This window comes from Trichoplusia ni, chromosome 13, assembly GCF_003590095.1.
Source record: "Trichoplusia ni isolate ovarian cell line Hi5 chromosome 13, tn1, whole genome shotgun sequence".
In the NCBI taxonomy this organism is placed as follows: Eukaryota; Metazoa; Arthropoda; class Insecta; order Lepidoptera; family Noctuidae; genus Trichoplusia; species Trichoplusia ni.
This window is the reverse complement of record NC_039490.1, coordinates 501,713-524,908: the sequence shown is the minus strand read 5'-3', so window position 1 is coordinate 524,908 and position 23,196 is coordinate 501,713. Positions and strand designations below refer to the sequence as shown.

The 23,196-nt window shown below is 37.3% G+C and overlaps 3 protein-coding genes across 7 annotated transcripts in view; 1 reads left to right on the top strand and 2 right to left on the bottom strand.

The window, feature by feature from the left end:
- The window catches only part of LOC113500165 (titin homolog), a 151,231-nt gene extending 144,059 nt beyond the window's left edge, over positions 1-7,172 (top strand). For all 5 annotated transcript variants that reach the window (XM_026880866.1, XM_026880865.1, XM_026880868.1 and 2 more), the window contains 6 exons: positions 275-407; positions 1,105-1,261; positions 1,852-1,974; positions 5,122-5,383; positions 5,841-6,019; positions 6,504-7,172. In XM_026880866.1, the coding sequence (XP_026736667.1) occupies positions 275-407; positions 1,105-1,261; positions 1,852-1,974; positions 5,122-5,383; positions 5,841-6,000 (835 nt within the window). In that variant the 3' untranslated portion in view covers positions 6,001-6,019; positions 6,504-7,172. The remainder of the gene's footprint in view (positions 1-274; positions 408-1,104; positions 1,262-1,851; positions 1,975-5,121; positions 5,384-5,840; positions 6,020-6,503) is intronic.
- A 4,317-nt stretch (positions 7,173-11,489) lies between these two features.
- On the bottom strand, positions 11,490-22,621 carry LOC113500080. Its single transcript, XM_026880752.1, has 20 exons — positions 22,225-22,621; positions 21,230-21,502; positions 20,341-20,432; positions 19,841-19,975; positions 19,472-19,665; positions 19,086-19,392; positions 18,689-19,000; positions 18,228-18,501; positions 18,011-18,142; positions 17,712-17,934; positions 17,432-17,629; positions 16,853-17,248; positions 16,316-16,418; positions 15,355-16,145; positions 14,817-14,913; positions 14,496-14,739; positions 14,334-14,418; positions 12,742-13,379; positions 12,344-12,434; positions 11,490-11,963 (listed from the first exon to the last, which is right to left on the bottom strand). Exons 1-6 carry the CDS (start codon positions 22,438-22,440, stop codon positions 19,379-19,381), a joined length of 924 nt encoding a protein of 307 aa, XP_026736553.1. The 5' UTR covers positions 22,441-22,621; the 3' UTR covers positions 11,490-11,963; positions 12,344-12,434; positions 12,742-13,379; positions 14,334-14,418; positions 14,496-14,739; positions 14,817-14,913; positions 15,355-16,145; positions 16,316-16,418; positions 16,853-17,248; positions 17,432-17,629; positions 17,712-17,934; positions 18,011-18,142; positions 18,228-18,501; positions 18,689-19,000; positions 19,086-19,378.
- On the bottom strand, positions 18,041-19,204 carry LOC113500178 (calcium/calmodulin-dependent protein kinase cmkA-like). The gene is made up of 4 exons (XM_026880886.1): positions 19,086-19,204; positions 18,689-19,000; positions 18,228-18,501; positions 18,041-18,142 (listed from the first exon to the last, which is right to left on the bottom strand). Exons 1-4 carry the CDS (start codon positions 19,202-19,204, stop codon positions 18,041-18,043), a joined length of 807 nt encoding a protein of 268 aa, XP_026736687.1.
- Positions 22,622-23,196: the final 575 nt, after the last annotated feature.

The window sequence follows — 23,196 nt, the reverse complement described above, 5'->3', positions numbered from 1 at the left end:
TTTTATTAAAAAGAAACGCGACTTGTTGTTGGAAATTAATATTAATTGTGTCACAAACATTTCACGAATGGGCTTTCACGAGCAAGCATTCGTGAGCATAAAAATGGTTATCCTATGCGGGGATCGAACCCACGATACGCCGCGTTCAATGGACTTGGCTTGGTAGACTCAACCACTCGGCTGTAGTGATTACTACACAAAGTGAAGTTTATAAAATAGACGTACTATATTTTTAAAGATCCCCTGCCTCTTATTTTTTTCCTATATTTTCCAGTCGCGTGGAAGTGATTCCTCGCTTCGAGAGAGAGCTGACGGACCTGCTGTCGTACGACGGCGATGCTGTTGAGTTCGAGTGCCACGTCACCGGCAACCCCGAGCCTGACATCAGGTGGTTCCATTACAACGAGGTAAGTTCAACCTTAAGCCATTGCTATAAAGCCCATTTTGATAGAACCCCAGTTTTGCTTGACTTCTGTTTAACCTACCACAGACATAATTCAAATGAAACCCTAAGCTTTTGTATTTGAGTTCATTTTTGAAATATAACGATTCCCGAAAAGCTGTTCGTACGCTCCCTTGGTTTCTTAAAAGCAGTCAACGTAAAGATTGGTATAGTCATCTTGACTTGGAGGGACGCAGTGATTGGTTGTTCGTAATTTGGTCAACCAATCAGATTTGAGTAACGTTGAAGGGAAGCTAAGTTAACGTGTTTGAAAAAAAACCTGCTCATTCATTTATCTTTTCATTTTGAACACTTCAGTTAACGAAGTCATTTGAGGATTTACTTTTTAACTCTCATCTTGTCTGTGGCGTCACAGCTCCCGAACGGATTGAGCGATTTAATGTAGTGTGTTTTTAATTAAGGTGGAGAGGTAATTAGTTTAATGTTGAAAATTGGTCGAGCCATTAAAAAGTTGTTATGGGTGGATTTTTTTACCGACAGGGGTTTTTAAATGTCATCTTCTTATCATTTTTGTTAGTAGGGTCTCAAACGGGCTTCACACTATACTCTCAGGCATGTAACCTTTGATCAAACATACTTAACCTTTCTAAGCCCTTAATATTTGAATTATTTTCATCATTACACTCAATATTGTGTTCCAGTTGATCCGCGAGTGCTCGGACTTCGAGTCGTCGTTCGAGGAGGGCGCGGCTCGCCTCAAGATCCGGCAGGTGACGGCGGAGGACGAGGGCACGTACTCCTGCGAGGCCTCCAACAACCTCGGCAAGGCCACCTCCAGCGCCTGCCTCGTGGTCTACCGTGAGGAGCTATTTCATTCTTTTATACCCCAAAAATAAGATCACATCTATTTATTTTACGTACACTTACAAAAAGCTTTGTAGTTTTTTGAAATGCCGATTTTGATAGCTTTATGTTTGTACGTAAAAATACATAATTGTATTTATGCGTCCAAATAAATGTAAAGTGAAATAAATTAAAATTTTCTTTTGAAAAATGCAACGGTTTCATCATTATCTTCTTATGACGTTGTCAACTATCGTCAGTAAACCGACTTTAAAGACAACCGATTTTCTACTTCAAAAGTTGTTATACCTAGTGTCAGTAGTTAATTACGTAAATTATAGCTGTAGTTTAAGGTGGTACTTCTATTTTGACGACCTCCGTGGTCGAGTGGCGAACGCACCGGTCTCAAGGTGTCGCTAGCTCTGAGGCCCAGGTTCGATCCCCGGTCGGGTCCATGTAAAAATTCACATTTTCTACATTGTCTCGGGTCTGGGTGTTTGTGGCACCTTCGTTGTATCTGCATTCCATGTAACAAGTGGTTTAGCAAGTTACTTTGGGTTCAGAACTGGTCCGCATTTGTTTATGTATGATGGTATGTTCGGCAGCGCCGGGCGAGCCCAACACGCTGAGCCAGCGGCTGCGGCGGCCGCCCGCGCTGCTGTCCGCCGCCAGCACGCCGCGCTCCACGCCGCGCTCCACGCCCGCGCGCTCCCTCTCCCGGACACCCGGTAACTTACCAACAAACACTTATATTGTGTTACAATATTGCAATTTTCTTACGGAACCCTAATATTAAAAGAAAATATTATATGCCTATGTTCAGCGGGGATATTGTAGCTTCTTAGCAGTGAAAGATTTTTCTAATCGATCCAGTAGTTTCGAACTCTATTCGTGTCAAACAAATCTTTCCTCTTTATAATATTAGTATATAGACAACCATTCACTTTGAACACTACTGCTCGAACATAAAGCTCAATTCCGTTTGTGTAACATTCTTTTAAAATTATAATACAAAATATTAAATGAATATTCTCTTAAAAATCAATATATTATTAATTCTTATTTTTATTTCGTAACCCGAAAATATGACTAATGTCTTTAGTCATAAAGTTCAAATAATATTTACTCCATTTGAATTTTATAGTAATGGCTTTAACATTAATTCAGATTTATAATTTTTTATTCTTTGTTATGATGACCCAGCGGCGCCGCTAGTGGATTCGGTGACAACCGTATAGTTTTAGAAATATGATACAATTTTGTCACATGTGTCCTCAGCGCCTGTAGTTTTACTTCTCACTCTTATTTTGAATCTCTCTCTTTCCTTTTGGGCATGACGTCATTGGCGTGTGTTTTGTTTTAAGACCTCTGCAATGCTAATCTCTGAGTTACGCTATTTCTCGTGGCGGGATGAACTACCGTTCTCTTTCTAATTATCTACTTATCTCTTTCATTTCAAGCATGACGTCACTGACGTGTCTTTTGTTTGTATTAGCATAAGATATTGTCAACCTTATTTTAAAGGCCATTTGCTACATTTTTGAACACATGTTGCTATTGACTGTAGTTTTATGTCTCGTTTTTTTGTACTCTATCTCTTTCATTTTGGGCATGACGTCACTGCCATGTCTTTTGTTTTGATATCAAATTGAGATCCGGAAAAATTTATATGAATAGTTCTTTTCTCACTTGATTATCTTTCTCTTTCTAACTATCAATCTTTCTCTTTCATTATCGACGTGACGTCATTGGCGTGTGTTTTGTTTTTACTGGAATACAACATCACGTGTGCACTAGAATATGAATCTTACCGCGTTAAATATAAATATAAAGACAACTTTTAATCGACCGACGCAAAGGTGTTTTTATTATTTGTGTTATATAATATTGTTTATTTTTATTATGTTTTACTAGCTTTCCGCCTGCGGCTTCACCCGCGTCGAGGTCCGTTTTATCGCGTTTCCAAGAGAACTCTTCAAAAGTCCGGGATAAAATCTATACTTATATACTATGTTCCTTTTCAAGGTCAACTCTATCTCTGTACCAAATTTCATTAAAATTAGTCCAGTGGTTTAGCCGCGAAAGCGTAACAGACAGACAGAGCTACTTTCGCATGTATACCTAATATTAGTAGGGATCTGCGTGTGTCAGGTTAAGTGCTGCTTACTGCGAACCGCAGTTTCAGTTGTGCTTGCATGCTTGTGTAATAATCGTAATAATATATTACGTGTTTTATTTTAATCAAAGATTTTGATAATTAGAAGACATTGCGTGTAGGCGTCTGTTTTTTTAATCCTTTCGGAGTTTTCCAAATGCATGCAATCTAAATTCTATGACTAAGGTGCCTACCTGTCTGCTTAACTACCTACCTAACATACTTCATAAATCTAATATATGAATGAAAATAAATGGAGTTATTTAAGCACTCCATTTTGTCTACACGCGGTTCGACCTTCAATCCAGATAAAGGTCACGCAAACAAATTATATTCGCAAGTGAAAAGCGTTACAGTATCAATCTAACACACACATAGAAAAATTAAATTCCTAAAATATTAAAATAACAACCATTAACTTTGAACACTACTGCTCGAACATAAAGCTCAATTCCATTTGTGAAACATTACTTTAAAATTATAATACAAAATATTAAATTAATATTCTTTTAAAAATCAATAAATTCCTTCTTATTTTTATTTCCTACCCCTGAAATTATTTACCCGAAAATGTGACATATCTTCTTAGACGTAAAGTTCAATTGATATTTACTCCATTTTAACTTTATTATAATGGCTTTAAAATTAATTTCGATTTATATTTTTTTATTCTTTGTTGTGATTGCCGAATGACCCAGCGGAGCCGCTAGTGGATTCGGTGACTATCAACCTTACAGTTTTAGAAATATGATACAATTTTGAACATATTCTGTCCTCAGCGCCTGCAGTTTTACCTCTCACTCTTATTTTGAACCTCTCTCTTTCATTTTGGGCATGACGTCATTGGCGTGTGTTTTGTTTTAAGACCTCTGCAATTTCTGAGTTTGAGACACTCTTTTCGTAATGTGATGAACTACCGTTCTCTTTCTAATTGTCTACTTATCTCTTTCATTTCGAGCATGACGTCACTGACGTGTCTTTTGTTTGTATTTGCATAAGATATTGTAAACCTTATTTTTAAGGCAGTTTGCTACATTTTTGAACACATGTTGCTTGTGACTGTAGTTTTATGTCTCCTTCTTTTTGTTTTCTATCTCTTTCATTTTGGGCATGACGTCACTGCCATGTCTTTTGTTTTCATTTCACATTAATTTACGGTAAAATTCATGTGAATATTTTTTTATGACATGATTATCTTTCTCTTTCTAACTATCAATCTTTCTTTTTCATTTTCGACGTGACGTCATTGGCGTGTGTTTTGTTTTTACTGAAATTCGACATCACGTGTGCACTAGAATATGAATCTTACCGCGTTAAATATAAAGTTGCAATCTCAATCTCATTTTCTACCGCCATTACCTACAGCTGACAATTTTCAAACGACCGACGCAAAGGTGCGTGTTTGTTATTTGTGTTGCGTAATAGTGTTTTTTTATTTCGTGGAACACTGTAAAAAATGAAGTCACAGAACTATATTGTGCGATATCGTTGAATACATATCTATACTAATCTATACGAATGTAAAAAGCTGAAGAGTTTGTTTGTTTGAACGCGCTAAATCTAAATAGGTTTTTCAGTTCAGTTCTGTCACACATATTTCAAGCTTTGCTTAGTAGGCTAAGTATCTATATATCTGTTGTACTCTAGTTGAGTTTTCATCCTAAACTCTAGTTAGACTTGGCTCCATAAATCCTTAACCATTTTCCCCTACTACTTATAGGCCCAGAGCCGAGACGTCTCTGCAGTCCCTCTCGCCAGATGCCGCCCTCCTTCTACACGTACCCCTTCAACAAGGTCGTGGAAGAGGGAGAGCAGGTGACCTTCAAGTGCGCGGTCAAAGGTCTGCCGGCGCCGTGGGCCACGTGGGACAAGGACGGCATCATCATCACGCCCTCCGCCAGGTTCACCCTCAAGGAGAAGGACGAGATGCTCAGGATCCTGGAGATCGAACAGGTCACCATCGAGGACGTCGGCGTTTATAGGTATGTGAAGACCGTTACTAAGTACTGAGGTATAGAGTCCTAATAAACTCAGCATTTTGTAAATTAATTTGTGTTTTTAATATTACGATGATGGCAGATTGTCAGATCTGTTTCCAGTTGAGCATTAGTAATCGAATTATATGTTTTAAATTCCAAATGTGGCTAGGGGAGCTCTTTTTGTGTATGTCTAGATACACAAAAATAATTAGATACACAGATAATTAGATTATAAGTAAAAGTAAGAAATGAAATTATTCAGAGATCAGCGTATAAATAAATAGATAGACAGTCCATTTGTTTTGCTGGGAAAGAAAAGATTTGAGTGAACTATGGAAAGACTTTTCGATTCAAAAGCAAATCCATTTTTCCGAGACAAAATTTCGTCGTGGACTCAATTCTCTTTACATCTTTATGCATTGTAGAATCTTATAAAAACCAAATGCCCTTCTCTCACCAGGATAACAATAGAAAATGAGTTTGGGCGGGCGGAGGCCTCGGCGCGCCTGGAGGTGATCACCCAGAGGGGCAAGTTCTACGGCGGCGTGCGCGCCTACAGCCCCTCGCCGCGGAAGTCGCTCACGTACCGGCGGTACCCCTCCGTGCCCCGGCAAGACTGAACGGGGACAGGTCGATTATGTAAGTTGGGGGACGAGTTGGTTCAGAGATGCGAAAATCGTTGGTTGATTTTTGGGTCGGTGAATCTGTTTGTTGCTGTTCATCTCAGAGATGCTATGGATGCTTTGATACATTTATTTTTACGTTAACTGTATTGAATTCTATTAAATCGGGCAACTTAAGGTTTATACATTTCTGGAACTAGTCCAGAAATGTATAAACCTTAAGTTAATAGATACTTATTTTTTGCCTAAGCTCCGCCGGTTTATTAATCCCCAAAAATTTGCGCGCCTTTTAAAAGCCCAAGACGTTAAAAGATGTAAGCACTTATTGCTTGAGAAAACCAACCAGCCAGCTTGAATACTTTCTATAATTTTGGTTAGTAATAAGTGACTCCTCTGCCTTGCGATATCGGGTACCCATTTTCTGTGTCCGCCCTGCGAATACCAGCGTTGCGAAATAAAACCATCTAATTTTAATTTCTCATTCTAAATATTTATTTCAGGAAAGGAAACGTCGCACATGAAGATTATTATAATTAATTAAATAGTCATTTGTTTTTTCTTCTCTAATTTATTTTCTGTGCATTTTATTTATTACTTTTCTACTCATGACATAACTTTGTTTGACGAAGTTATAAATGTTAAGTTTGTTTTTTTTTCTCTGTTAGGTTACGTTAAGGTCGGTTCACATGGTTCTGCAAAATGTAGTAGTTTTGTTTGAATCTAAAACTAGTCTGTGTTACCGTGTGACATTGAATATTGAGTGTGGTGTTTGTTAAATAAAATCACAAATCTATTTACAGTATGGTTAAGTACTTAATTCGATTTAATTCTATATTTATTTTCATTTTTCACTTCTCTATAGATTTGTGTTCATTATCAAAAGCCTCAGAAAGTGTTCTCATTGTTTTATCGGATGGCATGTTAACCGACCTTTGACCTCGGTTATCCGGGCTCATAGCACGAGGTGAAATCCGGGTACCGTTTACCCGGATATCTTGTATTTCATATAAGTTTGTTACCCTAAATAATTTATTAATGGATTTTGGTCTCGAGTCTTGGTAACTGAGGTTTTACTATTTAAAGATTTATCCTAAAGTTACCTAAGTTAGATAGTCCAAAGTTAGTATTTCGGGGTATGCGATATTTCAAATAAATTTTATGACGAGTTGTTTACTTGTTTCATTTTATACCAAGTAGTAATAAGGTAATGTACCCTGATGTTACAAAACCATACATTGCAAATCCCAAAGGACTGTGTTTTAACCCCCGACAAGATCCTAGTGTTAAGTTTAGAGTGTCTGTGTGTGTGAGTATAACTATCTGACATGTCCATATGGATCAATGTCTATTTATATAGAGAGAGATATTTATAGAGAGACTAGCTTTCCCGGCAGACTTCGTACCGCCTTAGAGTCGATGATAATATTGCTGATTGTTTTTAAGTAATCATTTTAAGTTGTATATAGGTTGTAAATAAGAAACACATGATTTACTAATATTGCCGATTGAATTAGTTTTTTATGCTAATAGCGTCTCTTCAGCAAGATCGCAACCACCTTCATATACATCTACTGCAACTTAGAGCCAAACTCATGGGTGCTGCCAAGTTTAGTTTATTTCTTTCTAGTTTATTTTTGATTTTGACTACCATTCCCCGATTTAATGGTACCACCTTCATGTATTACTGCTACCTGCTCTACTGGTAATCCCCTCATGACTGCTACCTACTCTAAGGTCCCACCCTACTCTCACGCATACAGTACCTGCTACCCAGCTATAACCCTCACTGCTCTACTGGTAATCCCCTCATGACTGCGAGGTAGAGGAGAGGTCCCCTTAGAGTAGGTCTAAGGTCCCACCCTACTCTCACGCGTACAGTACCTGCTACCCAGCTACAACCCTCATGAAATACTCCTATCTGATCTCCTGGTATCACCCCAATCAGCTACGGCTACGTGCTCTCCTGGTACCGCCCTCGTGCTCCCCAGCTACAACCCTCATGAAATACTCCTATCTGATCTCCTGGTACCATCCTAATCAGCTACGGCTACGTGCTCTCCTGGTACCGCCCTCGTGCTCCCCAGCTACAACCCTCATGAAATACTCCTATCTGATCTCCTGGTATCACCCTAATCAGCTACGGCTACGTGCTCTCCTGGTACCGCCCTCGTGCTCCCCAGCTACAACCCTCATGAAATACTACTATCTGATCTCCTGGTATCACCCTATGGACAACAAAAGTTTGACATGTAATAAACAAATCAGCATTTATTGAAATGAAAGTATTCATTACACATATCGAGTTTTCATTGTTTTTAAGATATATTCTGCTATTCGGGACGGAAACAAATCCAACAAATCCAAAACCATGGCAATCGGTCCAGCCGTTCTCGAGTTATAAGTGTTGTAACAAACACGACTTTCTTTTATATATATAGATAGATAGATAGAAATAGTTTTAATATTGATGTCTTACAAATATCAAATTGTCATTCATACGTCATTACATAGCTGTCATTATACGTCAATTACATAGCTTTCATTTGCGTTTTGTTATTCCAAGTCTGATTCTTTTTTGTTATACCACGTTTTATAGTGACTGACGTTTCATGTCAAGTCACACGGGAACGCTGTCGAACGGGATAAAAAGTATCCTATGTCCGTTTCCTGGCTCTAAGCTACCTCCCTACCAATTTTCAGCCAAATCTGTTCTGCCGTTCTTGAGTTATAAGTGGTGTAACTAACACGACTTTCTTTTATATATATAGATTGAAAAGTGAATGGATCCTATGATTTAGGAACTATTGTTTACTGGAAGAACCATTGGTCGATGAAACCAGAGGACCGCTATTACTGTCACTTAAGAGAATACTCACGCCCAAGTACACATTAGTACATTTGGCCTACCCTCACCTATAAAGCTCAGACATGGTCACTGACACAGCTTCAAAAGTTCGCACTCGGTTTCTGTCAACTAGGAGAGCGCGGAATATTGATGATTTAGGCTTACTGATCGCTTTAGATGGTTCAAATGCAGGGCTAACGGCAGCTTAAGAGCTCGGCTCAGCTCAGCTTGACTGGCCTGTTAGTCTAGTGAATATTGACCCTGACTGCTATACCAGAGGTCGTGGGTTCGATACCCACCCTGGACAAATGTTTGTGTGATGAGCACGATCATTTTTTCTGTGTCTGGGTGTCATTTATCCTACTACTATTATAAAGGCGAAAGTTTGTAAGTATGGATGTTTGTTACTCTTTCACGTAAAAACTACTGAATGGATTTGAATGAAACTTTACCACAATATAGCTTATACATCAGAATAACACATAGGCTACAATTTTTGTTAATAATAAAGGTTTAACCCACTTTTTATTATGTGTGTGTGAAAAACATGGAGATTAAAATTGAGGTATTCTGATTTTAAGAAGGGATAATGTTGATACTGGGAGGAGGGGGGTCAAGGGTTCATTTCCACCACGCGCTGTAAACTGAAGGCCACGCGGACGGAGTCACGGGCAACAGCTAGTCTATAATATGTTTGAATTTAGTAACTGGTGAGGGGCGCGGGCGGCGGCGTTTTTATCATTTTCAAGAGTATGTTTTAGATTTTTCTTCGTACCTGTTATCTTAGTTGATGATAAAACAATAATAATCGCGATTAGGGCTATTTTACATCGGGTACATGAACTGGGCTGCTTTTGTAAGACGAGTAAAAATCACGGTGTATAAGTATGTTTATCAGTGGTCTAGTACTCATAACACAAGCTCTGCTTAATTTGAGACTAGATGGCGTTGTGTGAATGTTGTCCAATATTATATTATCACTAGCTGACCTAGCAAACGTTGTTTTGCCGAATTTTTTTTTTCTAGTTGTATGTATATATATTTTTTTAGTGTGAGCAACCCTTAACACTTAGGGTTATGAAAAATAGATGTTGTTCTATTCTCAGACCTACCCAATATGTATACAAAATTTCATAAGAATCGGTCGAACCGTTTTCGAGGAGTACGGTAACTAACATCGTGACACGGGAATTTTATATATTAGAAAAAGATATTATCAGCTCAGATGAAACTGAGCTGTTCTCATCTGATGCATGGCAAGAACAACAGGATGACGGCACAAACTCTACTCACTCTTTCGAATGAAACTGTTGGCCATAAACCGAGATGAATGGAAGGAGGGATGGAAGGCAAAGGCCTTCCATCCCTCCTTCCATTCAGGGCAAAGGCCCTGCAGTTAACCTCCTGTTAACATTTAATAATGACTGTTTAACTATCGAATCTAAATATTTTGGAATATTTTAGTAACTTAGTTTTTTAATCACAAGGAAACCCACCAGCCCAGATAGCCCTCATGCATCCGAAACCATCGATGTGTGAATTTTAGGTGGTTATGTGTAAGTATGATCGTTGTGATATAAAACTATTTGCAAGTATGGTCCGGTTATATATTTATACGCTAGATCTGGTAAGTTAAAATAGAGTGTCACCTTGTCTTACGAGAGAGATGAAATTTTGTAAGTACAATATGGGTGTATTGTGCGTGTGATTAGAATGTTATGGAAACACCTCATGCCACAAGGGTTCAAGAAGTGAAGGTGTTATTAAAATGCAATTTATAGGACAGGTTATTAATTAGTGAAATATGAACCTTTAGTGTCTAATGAGGGTGAAGTTGTGTCAATAAAAATGCCAAGTTAGGTATACATGATTTATTTGTGATCTTTTAGATATTAATTAACATACATAAGAAGAAAAACACACATAGAGGAAGCGTTGCACATTTATTTATTATTGAACAAATAAATTAATTAAAGACGCTAAATATATGTCTTAAGTAATTACAGTTTATTTTAATTAAATTAATATTGTATACGTCTTTTGTATAATGTAGTAAACAGTCAAGTACAGAGATTGAAATTGAAGTTAATTTAACATTAAATATTAATGTATGTTCAAACTTGAAAATTATTATTTTATCAATCTTAAAGTTTAGGACATTTCTATGAATGTAATGCAAGAATTGTACAATTATATGACTTAGATAAAGTTATTAACAATTCCGTATTAATAAAAGGGTTATGACTGAAACTCTCGCTAAACTCATCAGTCAAATGCCTTAAATTATTTTACAAGCAATAAATAAAAAATATTTTAAATTCTTATTCACAAAGTGTTTATGAGGTTTCAAACTACCAAGGCGAGCAGACATTATTTTAAAATGTATTTATTTTATTTTTTAAATTTAATTTGCTACTTTATTTATTATTTATTACAAATTATTTTTTTCAAACATGTTTGACTGATTTGTTCTTAAACTAATCTATTGAGAAAATCAAAAAATCTAAATTATTTAAAAACCGGATAGTACAGAAACGCCATATTATAACGGACTTCTGTTCTATTATCGTCCAGTTTTCCTTCAAAAACCCATTGAAAATATAAAGAGAAAAGTTTAGTTTTTGCTTAAAACAACTGGATAATATTATTTTTTACTAAGAGGGTGATTCTCAGGAAATAAGTAACACAAATTAAGGACTCATTATCCTCACCACACTTTTAATACTGCAAATTGTTTTATTAGATGATATTCTGTGTCCAAGCTCAATAGATTAAGTAAGACAATTAATAAATACAATTAAACACTACAGTTACTTTAACCAATTAGTGAGGATAATGTGAAGACTTTAACTTATGTATTTTTTTCCTGAAAATCACCTAACTTGGCCTAAAATATCTGGTCGAAGGCCGCACCCGACGCTCGATCTCTGCATCGCTGGCCATCTCGAAGTCATGAAATTCTCCGCCACAAGCTTGTGCAGTAGAAAGACAAATAATTGCAACATGTTAATTAAACACATTTAACTAATTATTTGTGTTTCTACACACCTAGATGTTGTCCATCGATGAGTACGTCCCCATCTTGCTCTAGTGACGGCATGAACGGCAAACAAATCTGTGAAGATACATCTCATTACTCATGATGTACGGAAGCTCAAAATGTATACTAATATATAAAGCTGAAGAGTTTGTTTGTTTGTTTGGTTGTTTGAACGCGCTAATCTCAGGAACTACTTATTCATATTGAAAAAATATTTTTGTGTTGAATAGACTATTCATCGAGGAAGGTTTTAAGCTATATTCCATCACGCTGCGACTAATAGGAGCGAAGATACAATGGAAAATGTGGAAAAAACAGGGAAGGTATAAATCATAACTTATATCTTCTAACCACGCGGGCGAAGTCGCGGCCAACAGCTAGAATTGTATATTCAGTGAGAAAATTAATAGGTCTTTAAAAGCATACTGAAATGAATGAAATGCACGTTGTCTCACCTGATATCCACTAACAGTCTAAGGCATCTTGTTGACGCTTCCTGACTCTCGCTGGTCCCCTCAACGCTGGCGCTCTCCAAGCACGACCATCCTACACGAATGAAAAGGAAAATAATTATAACTTCTCAGTTCATCCGTATTTGCTTTATGTTTGTTACTTTAGAACTACAATAAATGAATACAAAATATGAAATACCTGTCATCTTAATCCAAAAGAATTTCATAACTTTTATGCTCAGTATTTCTATTCGAAGTCGTGTCAAATCTTTGATTCGGATTAGAAAGTACGACGTAAATACTGGCAAGGTGACTCCCTATCTACGCAGTCAAGTTGAGGATGAGCAAAAAGTTATTTTGAAACCCAAGACCTAAGACTTTGAGACCGAATTTGTACGTACTTGTATTCCTCAGGAATGTATCCCACACTGTCGTATCTCGAGCCGAATCTTTATGGCGAACTCTTCGATGGCCACCCTAGACGCGTCCAAGCCCCTGCAGCCTAGCGATACTCATTCCGCGAGGCTCTGCAAGCCCCTGCAGCCTATCGGAAATCAGACAATAATTAATTAGAATATTTTAAAATATTCATTAACGCAAACTATTGTCTGATTTACAGACCGATATTTCGTTGTCTGCTTTTGTATTACTGATGACTCGGACCCCACGTGCATGGTTCAGGTGAAGTGGTCGCCTTGAACAAGGAGGTCCTAGGGTAAGTTCCATTAATCTCAATTATAATTGACTCCGATTGTCTTTTTATGGAGCACTTACCTCTCGGGAACCGGGATACACTTCACTGCGGCTGATGCTTCGCGATAAACTCTTCGATCCCGATCGCCTTACGCTTGCCGAGTGTCCGCACCTAGTTGTTAATCGGACAATAATTAATTAGAATAATATATGTATTCATATTACACAACTATTTTCCGATTAACAAACCGAAGAACTGCGCTTTGTTGTATGTTGATCAAGTGGCTTCCAACATCATAGCCTGCGAAGTCGTGGCGGCCCATTCAAATGAAAGTGTTGGAGGAACCTTAAACAAGCAGAACCTTCTTTTTATTGTCACCCGATGGAAAACTTGTATGCAGTACCTACATCTTGAAGAAAGACTGGATTGTAGTTCTCTGTTCCCTCTTGCCGGAGGACAACGTTTTAACAATCTACTGCTACTGAGCAAGGAGGCAATATGTTTAAGGAGTCTTAATATTTCTTCTTTTGCTTAAATCTGCATTTGGTAACTCCAAACTGGATGATACGATTTTGTTGATTCATTTTTTTATAACATTAAAATCTCATCATATTTGGCTCAGTAATTTTCATTAAAAGTCGATTGTGTGATTTTGTTGTTGAAACAACATATCGGACCGATCAAATGAGCCCTTTAAGAATTCATGTTGCTTTGTTGATGTCACGTTGAGGCCCTGGTGTGGTGAAATACCACACTAATCTATGAAGAGGGTTTAAATTGAAAAACTAGCTTTGGCTCCTACAATATAGATTTACATAGCCCGGGTACAGGCGCGGATCCAGCCCGCTTGTGATCGATATAGTGCATTCTTACAAAGGAGATGATAATAAATTAAATTACTACTGACTGTGGAAGTGTGACGTTAAAATTCTATGAGGGTTGTGGGCATGCCCATCGTGCCCACAATAGTGGATCCGCGCTTGCCCGGGTAGAGATGATTTTGGGTGATCAGGTTCTGACAGAAAGTGGCTATCATTAAAATAATATAATAAAAATACTATAGTCTTCCTGCAGTGAGACAACTGTATACCTAGACAACTTTGTGTAAAAAATATACCTAAATAGCCGGACATAGGTCAGGCCGCAAAAGGTTAATTCTTGTATCCAATCAAATCCATTCAGATCGAATGTATCAGACTTAGACGAAGCCTTTGGTGATACACTCCCGGCCTATCCACGCAGTCCAGTTGAGGATTTGCAAAAAAAAAATACTTTAAGACTTAATCTAGTTATACGTACTTGAGTTCCTCAGGGTTGGGGACACATTGTCGTATCTCGAGCCGAATCTTTATGACGAACTCTTCGATGGCCAAGCCCCTGCAGCCTATCGGAAATCAGACAATAATTAATTAGAATATTTTAAAATATTCATTTACGCAAACTATTGTCTGATTTACAGACCGATATTTCGTTGTCTGCTTTTGTATTACTGATGACTCGGACCCCACGTGCATGGTTCAGGTGAAGTGGTCGCCTTGAACAAGGAGGTCCTAGGGTAAGTTCCATTAATCTCAATTATAATTGACTCCGATTGTCTTTTTATGGAGCACTTACCTCTCGGGAACCGGGATACACTTCACTGCGGCTGATGCTTCGCGATAAACTCTTCGATCCCGATCGCCTTACGCTTGCCGAGTGTCCGCACCTAGTTTTTAATCAGACAATAATTGATTAGAATAATATATGTATTCATATTACACAACTATTTTCCGATTAACAAACCGAAGAACTGCGCTTTGTTGTATGTTGATCAAGTGGCTTCCAACATCATAGCCTGCGAAGTCGTGGCGGCCCATTCAAATGAAAGTGTTGGAGGAACCTTAAACAAGCAGAACCTTCTTTTTATTGTCACCCGATGGAAAACTGGCATGCAATACCTCTTGGGGAAAGACTGAATTATATATCTGTAATGTAATGTAAGTAATGAGGCAATGTGTTTAAGGAGTCTTAATATCAATTTATTCCATTGTAAATGAGACACCTTGAACCGCCCAAGCGGTCAAACGAATTATCAAAACGGGAACTGCGGCAGATTTTAGAAACACTCCGGATGTATCTTCAATAAATATGGTTTACTTTTGGCCACACAAATTGTGAAATGAACGACAATGCATATCACAAGATTAATCTTAGATGAAGTGTCAGTGGGACAAACAGAGATGCAAATGTCTTACTGTCATTGTCATATTTGTAATCCACAAAACGAGTCTTTGTAATTTGTAATATAAGAAAAAAATAAATTTTAACTTGTATCGCTCACCTGCGTAGTAATGCTCGTTTGGCAGATCACAGCGATTGCGGAAATGCTTCATCATGACTCGACGCTGACTTCTTCCTACTCTTCTGGTATCGGTTACCTAAGCTGAGAACTTGATAACAATGGTACATACTTATAACTAGAATAGAATCTACAAATGCCATTGTTTAACAAAACTCAAAATGCATGAGGCAACAAATTGTCCGAAGCATAGCTAGGCTAAAGGTTGTATAAAATGCGCAACATTTTGAAGTTGCCTCACTACATGCGCGCATTGAAGAATGGAATGTTTTCAGGATATATTTGTTTAGAGTTCCTGAAAATGGACAATTTAAGCATTTCAAACTCCGTATTTTCTATTAGAGGTATGAGTGAAACGAGCTAAATCTATTCATAGAGTTTTAATGTGATTATATGACACTACTAGATATTATTAAGTTTCAAAAATGTTTCGTAGTCTAAAAGAAAACATCGACACAATTATAACTACACAAATACATATTCGATAAGAGATTTCGTTTTAAATCGTTGCACGATATGATCACTTGCTTTTAAGCCAAAATTTCTCATTCTCACTTAGTTCCATCACTTTATCTAGAGTATCCCATTGCACTTTTAGTGATCAGATGGTCCAAGGATGTTATACACATATTACACGTTACTTTGTTAATTTACAACCTATATGTAATGCACAAGTATCGTCATTCCTGTGTCCACCGACTGTGAGCCGGTTGTGTGAGAGACGTTCTCACGCTGTTTCAGTTTCCTCTTCCCGGCCGCCATCTTGTATTTGCCTAAAATAATCTCGATATAAATTAATACTCATAACATGGATTTATTTTTGAAAATATTTGGGAATAAATGCGTTAAAAAATGTCTTTCGTTCGACTGGTGCAAAACTAATCACAAAGTTATGACTTGACTTGAGGATTCTCTAGAAGTTCTGCTGGATATTCTGACTGACCTGCTTGAAGCTTGATGAGTACTTGTGTTAAGTGCCGTGACGCTGTGCTGCCCACACGAGCTCTCCGCATCCATGGTTAGGAGGAGGTCGAAGGAGCGCGAAACTATCACATAGAAAATATTCCAAAATATACTTTTTTATCAATTCCTTTTGGTTCTGGTCTAAATGATAAGGATAGGATAAGAGACATATGGATGAAGTGATTGAGAATTTTGCAGTTTTAACCCCCGACGTTAAAAAAGGAGTGTTATAAGTTTTACTTGTCTTTCTGTTTTTGTTATCACATCTCCCGAACAGAATGAATTAAGTTCGAGTTTTCATAATTTTGATATAAGAAATAAGTGGAAAAGTTTAAAAGTTGTGGGAGTTGAAAGTGGTCAGGAAAAACTGAATGCAGCAGATATAATCGCGTAGAGAGGCCTGAAATAGATAATTTATTGGAAAATCTTTGTGGGGAATATGGTATATGGCAATCTGATCAGTTATTAGGGAGTTTTCAATATTGTTCATTTTATCTCAGGTCACGTTCTATCTTACCTGTCGCGCTTCATCAGTGTCTTCTCTAGTGTGGGCATCTCATTCGCTTACAGGTTGTAAATTATAATTTATATTCTAAATTTCACGATTATTCTTATTTATAAGTCTTTTGTTCTCAATATCACTAACTAACATTTAGATCAAATTTTAAAAGAGTCCATTTAGATAAATGTATTACACATTTTAAAAGTCATTTCTTAAACACGCACCACACTAATATTAAAAAATCACTACTAGTTAAGTTCACTTTAAATGTATTGTGACACTTGAAAAGATTAAATACACTGGCTTTTGCAATTATTTTTTCTGAAATGATTGAATTAGTGTTCATTTCGCTGTATTTTATTCCAAATTGCGGTCCAATTATTCATTTGACGCTGAGGTATCTCGCTCCACCTGCAAAATAAGTTCTAAACATATCTATGGATCTAGACTGAATACTTGTAAACTGTGCGACTGTATTCAGTTCACTTGCAGTTCGCTGGTAGCGCAGTACATCGGCAGATGATTGCGGAGCGCAAGTGCTTTAATAGCCAGGCAGCTCAGCCTAGGTAACAACAAGTGACCAGACATACTTACAAGTGGTATCTTCAAGACTTCTACACTCCACACGCAGCCGTCTTACATGTAGAGCTTTTTATTCCTTTCGACATCACTAGATTTCTGCAGCTTTTGCATTTCGCAGTCAGTTATAAACAAGTCTCCAGTAAGTGTTCCGTGCTGGACCCTGTCTCCGCACATCCAATATATACAACTGGCCATTCGATGGAAGTAATCCTATTAAATAAGAGAGGTGTGAGATTTCAATAATTCAATAAATCAAAAGTTCAAATAAGTTAAGAATTACTTCAAGTCTGACCTTGAATCTAGATCGAGTCACAATTTTCTAAACTACATAATTTAGTCGACCGTCCTCCAGGCGTTCAGCCCCACTTTACTCATATAAGAACCAATATTTTTTCTCCTCGCACTTTAAATTTCTTGCATTTTACTTAAACAGTTATTGTACGTCAAGGGTGATCTAATAGGATGTAGAGTTGACTGTGAATGGACTTAATAATTGACAGGATACATAAACTAATCTGAAAATAAGAAGTAATTAATATTACTATTAGTAAATGAAAAACTTAAAATATTGTAGGACAAGTCATCACTTACCTAATTGATAATTAACTTTTAAATGTTCAATCAATTACAATATTGTAAAGTAGCCTCTCGTTGCCGACTGGCCTCAGCTATGACCAGGAACATTTGCAACTCGGACAGTGCTATATGCACATCGAGCAAATACTGAAAGATTTAATATATATGAATAATTAGGTAAACACTAATTAACTATAAAGATATACATGATCTCAAGATTTTAGTAACTTACCTCCAGCCGACTGCGCACTACCTCGTGGTACGAGGAGAATGTGAATCGATGACATAATGGAGGGGTGTAGCCCCTGAACCACGGGTGCGCAAGCGCCTGCTCGGCTGTGAACCGCAGCGAAGGGTCGACCCTAATCAGGTTAAACATAAAATCCTTCGCAGCTGCCGAAAATTTGAATAGCTTCTGAATGTCGTGATCGAATGAATCTTCACGCAACATTACTCTGCTGGGGTATCTAGAAGGAGCGGTCATCGGTAACGTAAGCGCCAATAAACTGTAAATAATGAAAAACGTCATATCAAATGAAAACTCATTATGTGAACAAATTTGTACGTACATAAGGCAGCACAGCAAAACAAACCCACGAGTTCGCTCGGCTGATATATAATTAGTTCATTCGACAAATGCGTTAGCAATGGCCCGGCTGGCTCAGCTTAAGAATTAATGTCTGCCATACTTACAGCCGATAGGTCATAACTCCCACTCGCCACATATCGCACGCTGGTTTGATGACCTCTCTTGGGATCTTGTATCCCCAGGCCATGTCAAGTCTATATAAATTATATTTGGCGAGACCTAAATCGACAAGTTTTAAAACGTTACTGTTTCTGGTCGCGAAAACAACATTTTCAGGTTTAATATCCTCATGAACCATGCTTATGGAGTGCATATACTTCAGCGCAACAAGGATCTGATGTATGTAATCCATGATTTCCACTTCACCCAAATGTTCTGTTTGATTAATCCGTGATAACAAGTTCCCACCGGATAGACTGCAAATGAAATTTGTCATTTCAAGTTGAAACTTATAAGAAAATCGCACGAACTGACGTAACTAATGAGAAGAAAATAACTTACTATTCTTCAATCAAGATGACCATATCCTTGGACGAAAAAATATCGATGACGGTCACTATTCCGGGATGGTTAACGCTCTTGAACGCTAAGAATTCATTATGTGCCTGATCTTTGCTCATGTCAGTCGGCGTGCAAATTATTTTTGCAGCCACGTATGGATAATCATAACCTAAAGCTAGACGGACTTGGCCAAATGCACCGCTGCCTGTGATACCTCCAGTCCTTCTTATGAAGTTGTGGTACGATTGTAAAGGCTTGATGATGCAGTAAACATCTTTCGGGCATTTTCGTTGTCAGATTGGAGGACCTAGTGAAAAAGTAATGCACGGTTATATATGTACCCGTGTAATGGAGTTATATTATAGTAAAAATTAATAAAAACTTACGGAATTTCTCAAAATCGTCGTGGATGTTGGGTAGCTTCCTTGTCCTGAAGCTACTGATACGTATGAGGACAAGCGATCCAAAGGGGGGCGCCTTAATATTTACATAATGTTTTTTTGTAATTGCTATTTGATTAAATACGCCGGGGTCCACTTCCTCTTCGACAAGATATTGGCACCTACAGCTTGGTGCTAGCCTAAATCATAAATAATTATATAAACTTCATATAAGGCAAATCTTTTAATAAAGTGTACAAATATATATCGTAAAATAAGTAAGTTTTCAAAGACAGACATATTTTAGGACATTCCATTATAACTAGTCTGTCATTTGAATAATGTGACTTGCAACAGTAATCACCGGGTACTTACCACTCTATGCCTATGTGGGTGACTTTTGTTATGTCGTGGTGGTCGTGAAAGATGTCGGAATGCATGTAGACCACGACCGAGGAGTTTTGATCTCCTCCGAACGTATTTTGAATGAAATATTTGCCATTCCGGAACCTACAAATATTTAGATTAAGAAGTGGACAGTTTAGTAAAATTCAAGGCTATCCGGAAATTTTCAGATAAATTCTTTAAGATATAAAGTCACATATCACAAAAATTGACCAACGACATTGAAGCTGTTGCGAATAATAGGTATTTTTCGTCTTCGTCGAGAATGCAAAATTCCCAAGTGATATTTGTCTAACTGGAAACTATCCCTAAGTTTTAGTTAAAAAATAAATAGATTATAAAAAATGTATTATGTGAAACCATAATTCTATAAGACTGCTTTATATGCGGCTAAAATTTCAATGAAGCATCATTTAGCATCCTAATCATTTGTGGGTATAGTATAGAACGCACTATACTTAAACACTTACCGAATGAGTGACAAATATATTTTGGTATGATTCCGATGAGGCTTGCGAATGTTTGTATATAGTTCCAGCGCCCTGCGACAATGCGGCATCACCTGACAAGACAAAACCAGGCAATACTAATGAACATGTTTAAACAAGCTCACACACTACAGTTTATCGCTAGAGCTCTTAATAATTCGCTGTCAGCATTAAGTGACTACTGCCTATTGTTCTACAAAAGTATTTTGGAATTAGTTATAAGGGGGTATTGTTCCACATATTGATAGAATAACAAACAGTAATCATCACTTACGGGAATGACGAGTTTTAGGACCATTTTTCAGTTAAAGTGATATCACAAAATATACTCCGTCACCGAATTTAACAAGCTTGTGTCAGTCATTTGACTAGGTGTAGGGTATTTAGGAGATGCATGGTTTCACTACCTCTTTACTGAGAAATACTTTTATGATCAAGTACATAGTAACATATAATATAAACTAACTAAATATAAAATACCTAACACATTTAGCATGTACAGGATATTCGCAAACGGGAACAAAATGGTTGCAAAATATAGTATTTGCAAGCGTTGATGTCTTTTGAATAAACAAATATCGCGCAGAGAAGGTCGAGGGTAAACTAAAACCAATACGCAAGCATAGCCTGAAAGTGAAATCAGACCAATTGTACCACACACTAATTTTAATTTATTTACTCGCTTATGTGTAAAAAAAAACGAAGCCAAATTAATAAAAAAAATAAACAATAAAAAATTTGCAACTGCTAATATAATCAGAATTAATCTTCACTCAACAAAATAGTAAATTATACATTTATCCAAACGATTTTGAAACATTTCAAAATTTTTCCTCTGCCTAGCTTGTGAAAAGAATTATCAAATACTTACCCATCCATTTGGAAGGGTACATTTAGGTTTGTGGCTCGGGTATACAAAGTTGAAATCCCAGGGCATGATGTCCAAGTGGCCCTGGAGGAAGTCTTTTGGCACCTTCTTGGCCCGCTTACTATATTTGGGAATAACGTCCAGGATCGCCGTGGAAGTACCGAGGATCACGGAATAGCCCGGGTATGCGAATCTGAGCTGCACCTTCACCTCGCCAGCCATGTTTGGTGTGACGCGGCGGATGATAAGCACCCAAGTGGCGCACTTTTGTTTAATCTGAAAACGTGGCGCTGTTAGAGTCAATCGCGTCTAGTATGAGTTAACTGTTATTGTTGGTGGTTTTGTTTTCGAAATTGTTTATTTATGTACCTAGAAAAAGAGGAATCCTTTCGTTTCTTTTTTAATTAACCTTTTAAGTTTGTGAATTTTTTCAAAACCTCTTTTAATTTCGACACTTATTCGGAGAGACTGCAACCCGCAATGTGACTGCACTTTTAAGTGCAATTTTGCAATTTTTGCAATATTTCGTTTACACGGGAATGGGTTTGCAAACTTTTAGGACAATGTGCAAATTTTTGGGTATCAGAGTATTGACCACATCACTATTTTTTTTAGTACATGCAGATTGCAAGTTGCGAGAGTTAGGTACCACAATGACTATAAGAAACACTTTCATGTTGTTCCAAGTACTGTAATTGATATACCTGGACCACTGAAATATATACATTTGATATTAAAATAATTTTAGATAGTTTGTGATATTGTAGCAATTAATATTTGTAGATGAGATGCTGATGTATTATTGTAGCTATTTGTAATGATCGAAGATAGATGTGTAAACGGTTCCTTGTATACCTAGAACACTACAATGTATTGTAGGGTCAGCTAGATGAAGTGATGTGTAATTGCTACACTATCGTAAGCACGTCGCGGCGTCGCATGCAATCAAAAACCAACTGATGACACGTTTTTTTTGACTAATTCTGTTTTTTACTTACGTCGAAATGCCTGTTAGGTGCTATGGCCATCTCTTCTCCGACGTACCATACGGTATGCATCAGGTCCTGGGAGGTCACGTGGTACCGGACGTCAAAGGTGACGGTGGAGCCCTCCACCGCCGTCACCGACTTCAAACCTCTCATCAGCATGATCATGGGTCTTGCAAATGGCTTGGGAAAGTCAGCTGAAAAATTATGATCATTATAGATATCCATTAGCTGGTAACTAAAACTAAGTCTACAATACAGCTAAATAAAATACATTTTTAAATATTAGATAGTTTTTCTATTTTCATTTCAGTTGCAATATGAACAGTCATTGTATAAAATATAAGTTAACTCAGGTTAACACTCATTGCTGTACTACTATCAGCCACCGCCACTTTGACATAAGTATACTCATTCAACACAACACAACACTTATTAAGTATCAAAGCAAACATCACCAAGAATACAAATCACATTGATCACTCTCAAATTTTATTACCTATCGATAAAAATCACACATTTTATGTCAGTTATGATAACGATTCTTCAAGAAAAATAGACATTTTAATGTCTTTTCTTCGGTGTCGAAGAGTTCTTACGTCTTATGTCCTTCACGGACTCAATTCTAATATTCTTTCTCAAATGCTTGTCATGTCTCGAGCTCGTTCGTGCGCGTGAAAACTTCGTGGTTCAAGTATTCAATGTTTAACCTACAGAGTTATCCTTTAAAATACTTTCTTTCCAAACGTTTTTATTCACATGCTTTCGTAAGACGCTTTTGGCACAAAACTGACAACGTGATAATGTAAGTTATATGACTACATGAATACTTATAAGCGCGATTCGCAATGAGGATGCGAAATGAAAATGATTACAATAAAATTTTTGAAACATAATATATTCTGATACCCTAGCCCTACAAAATATGAACTAGTAGACAGTTAACAGAAAACATACCATAAGTGATTACACAATTAACTAATT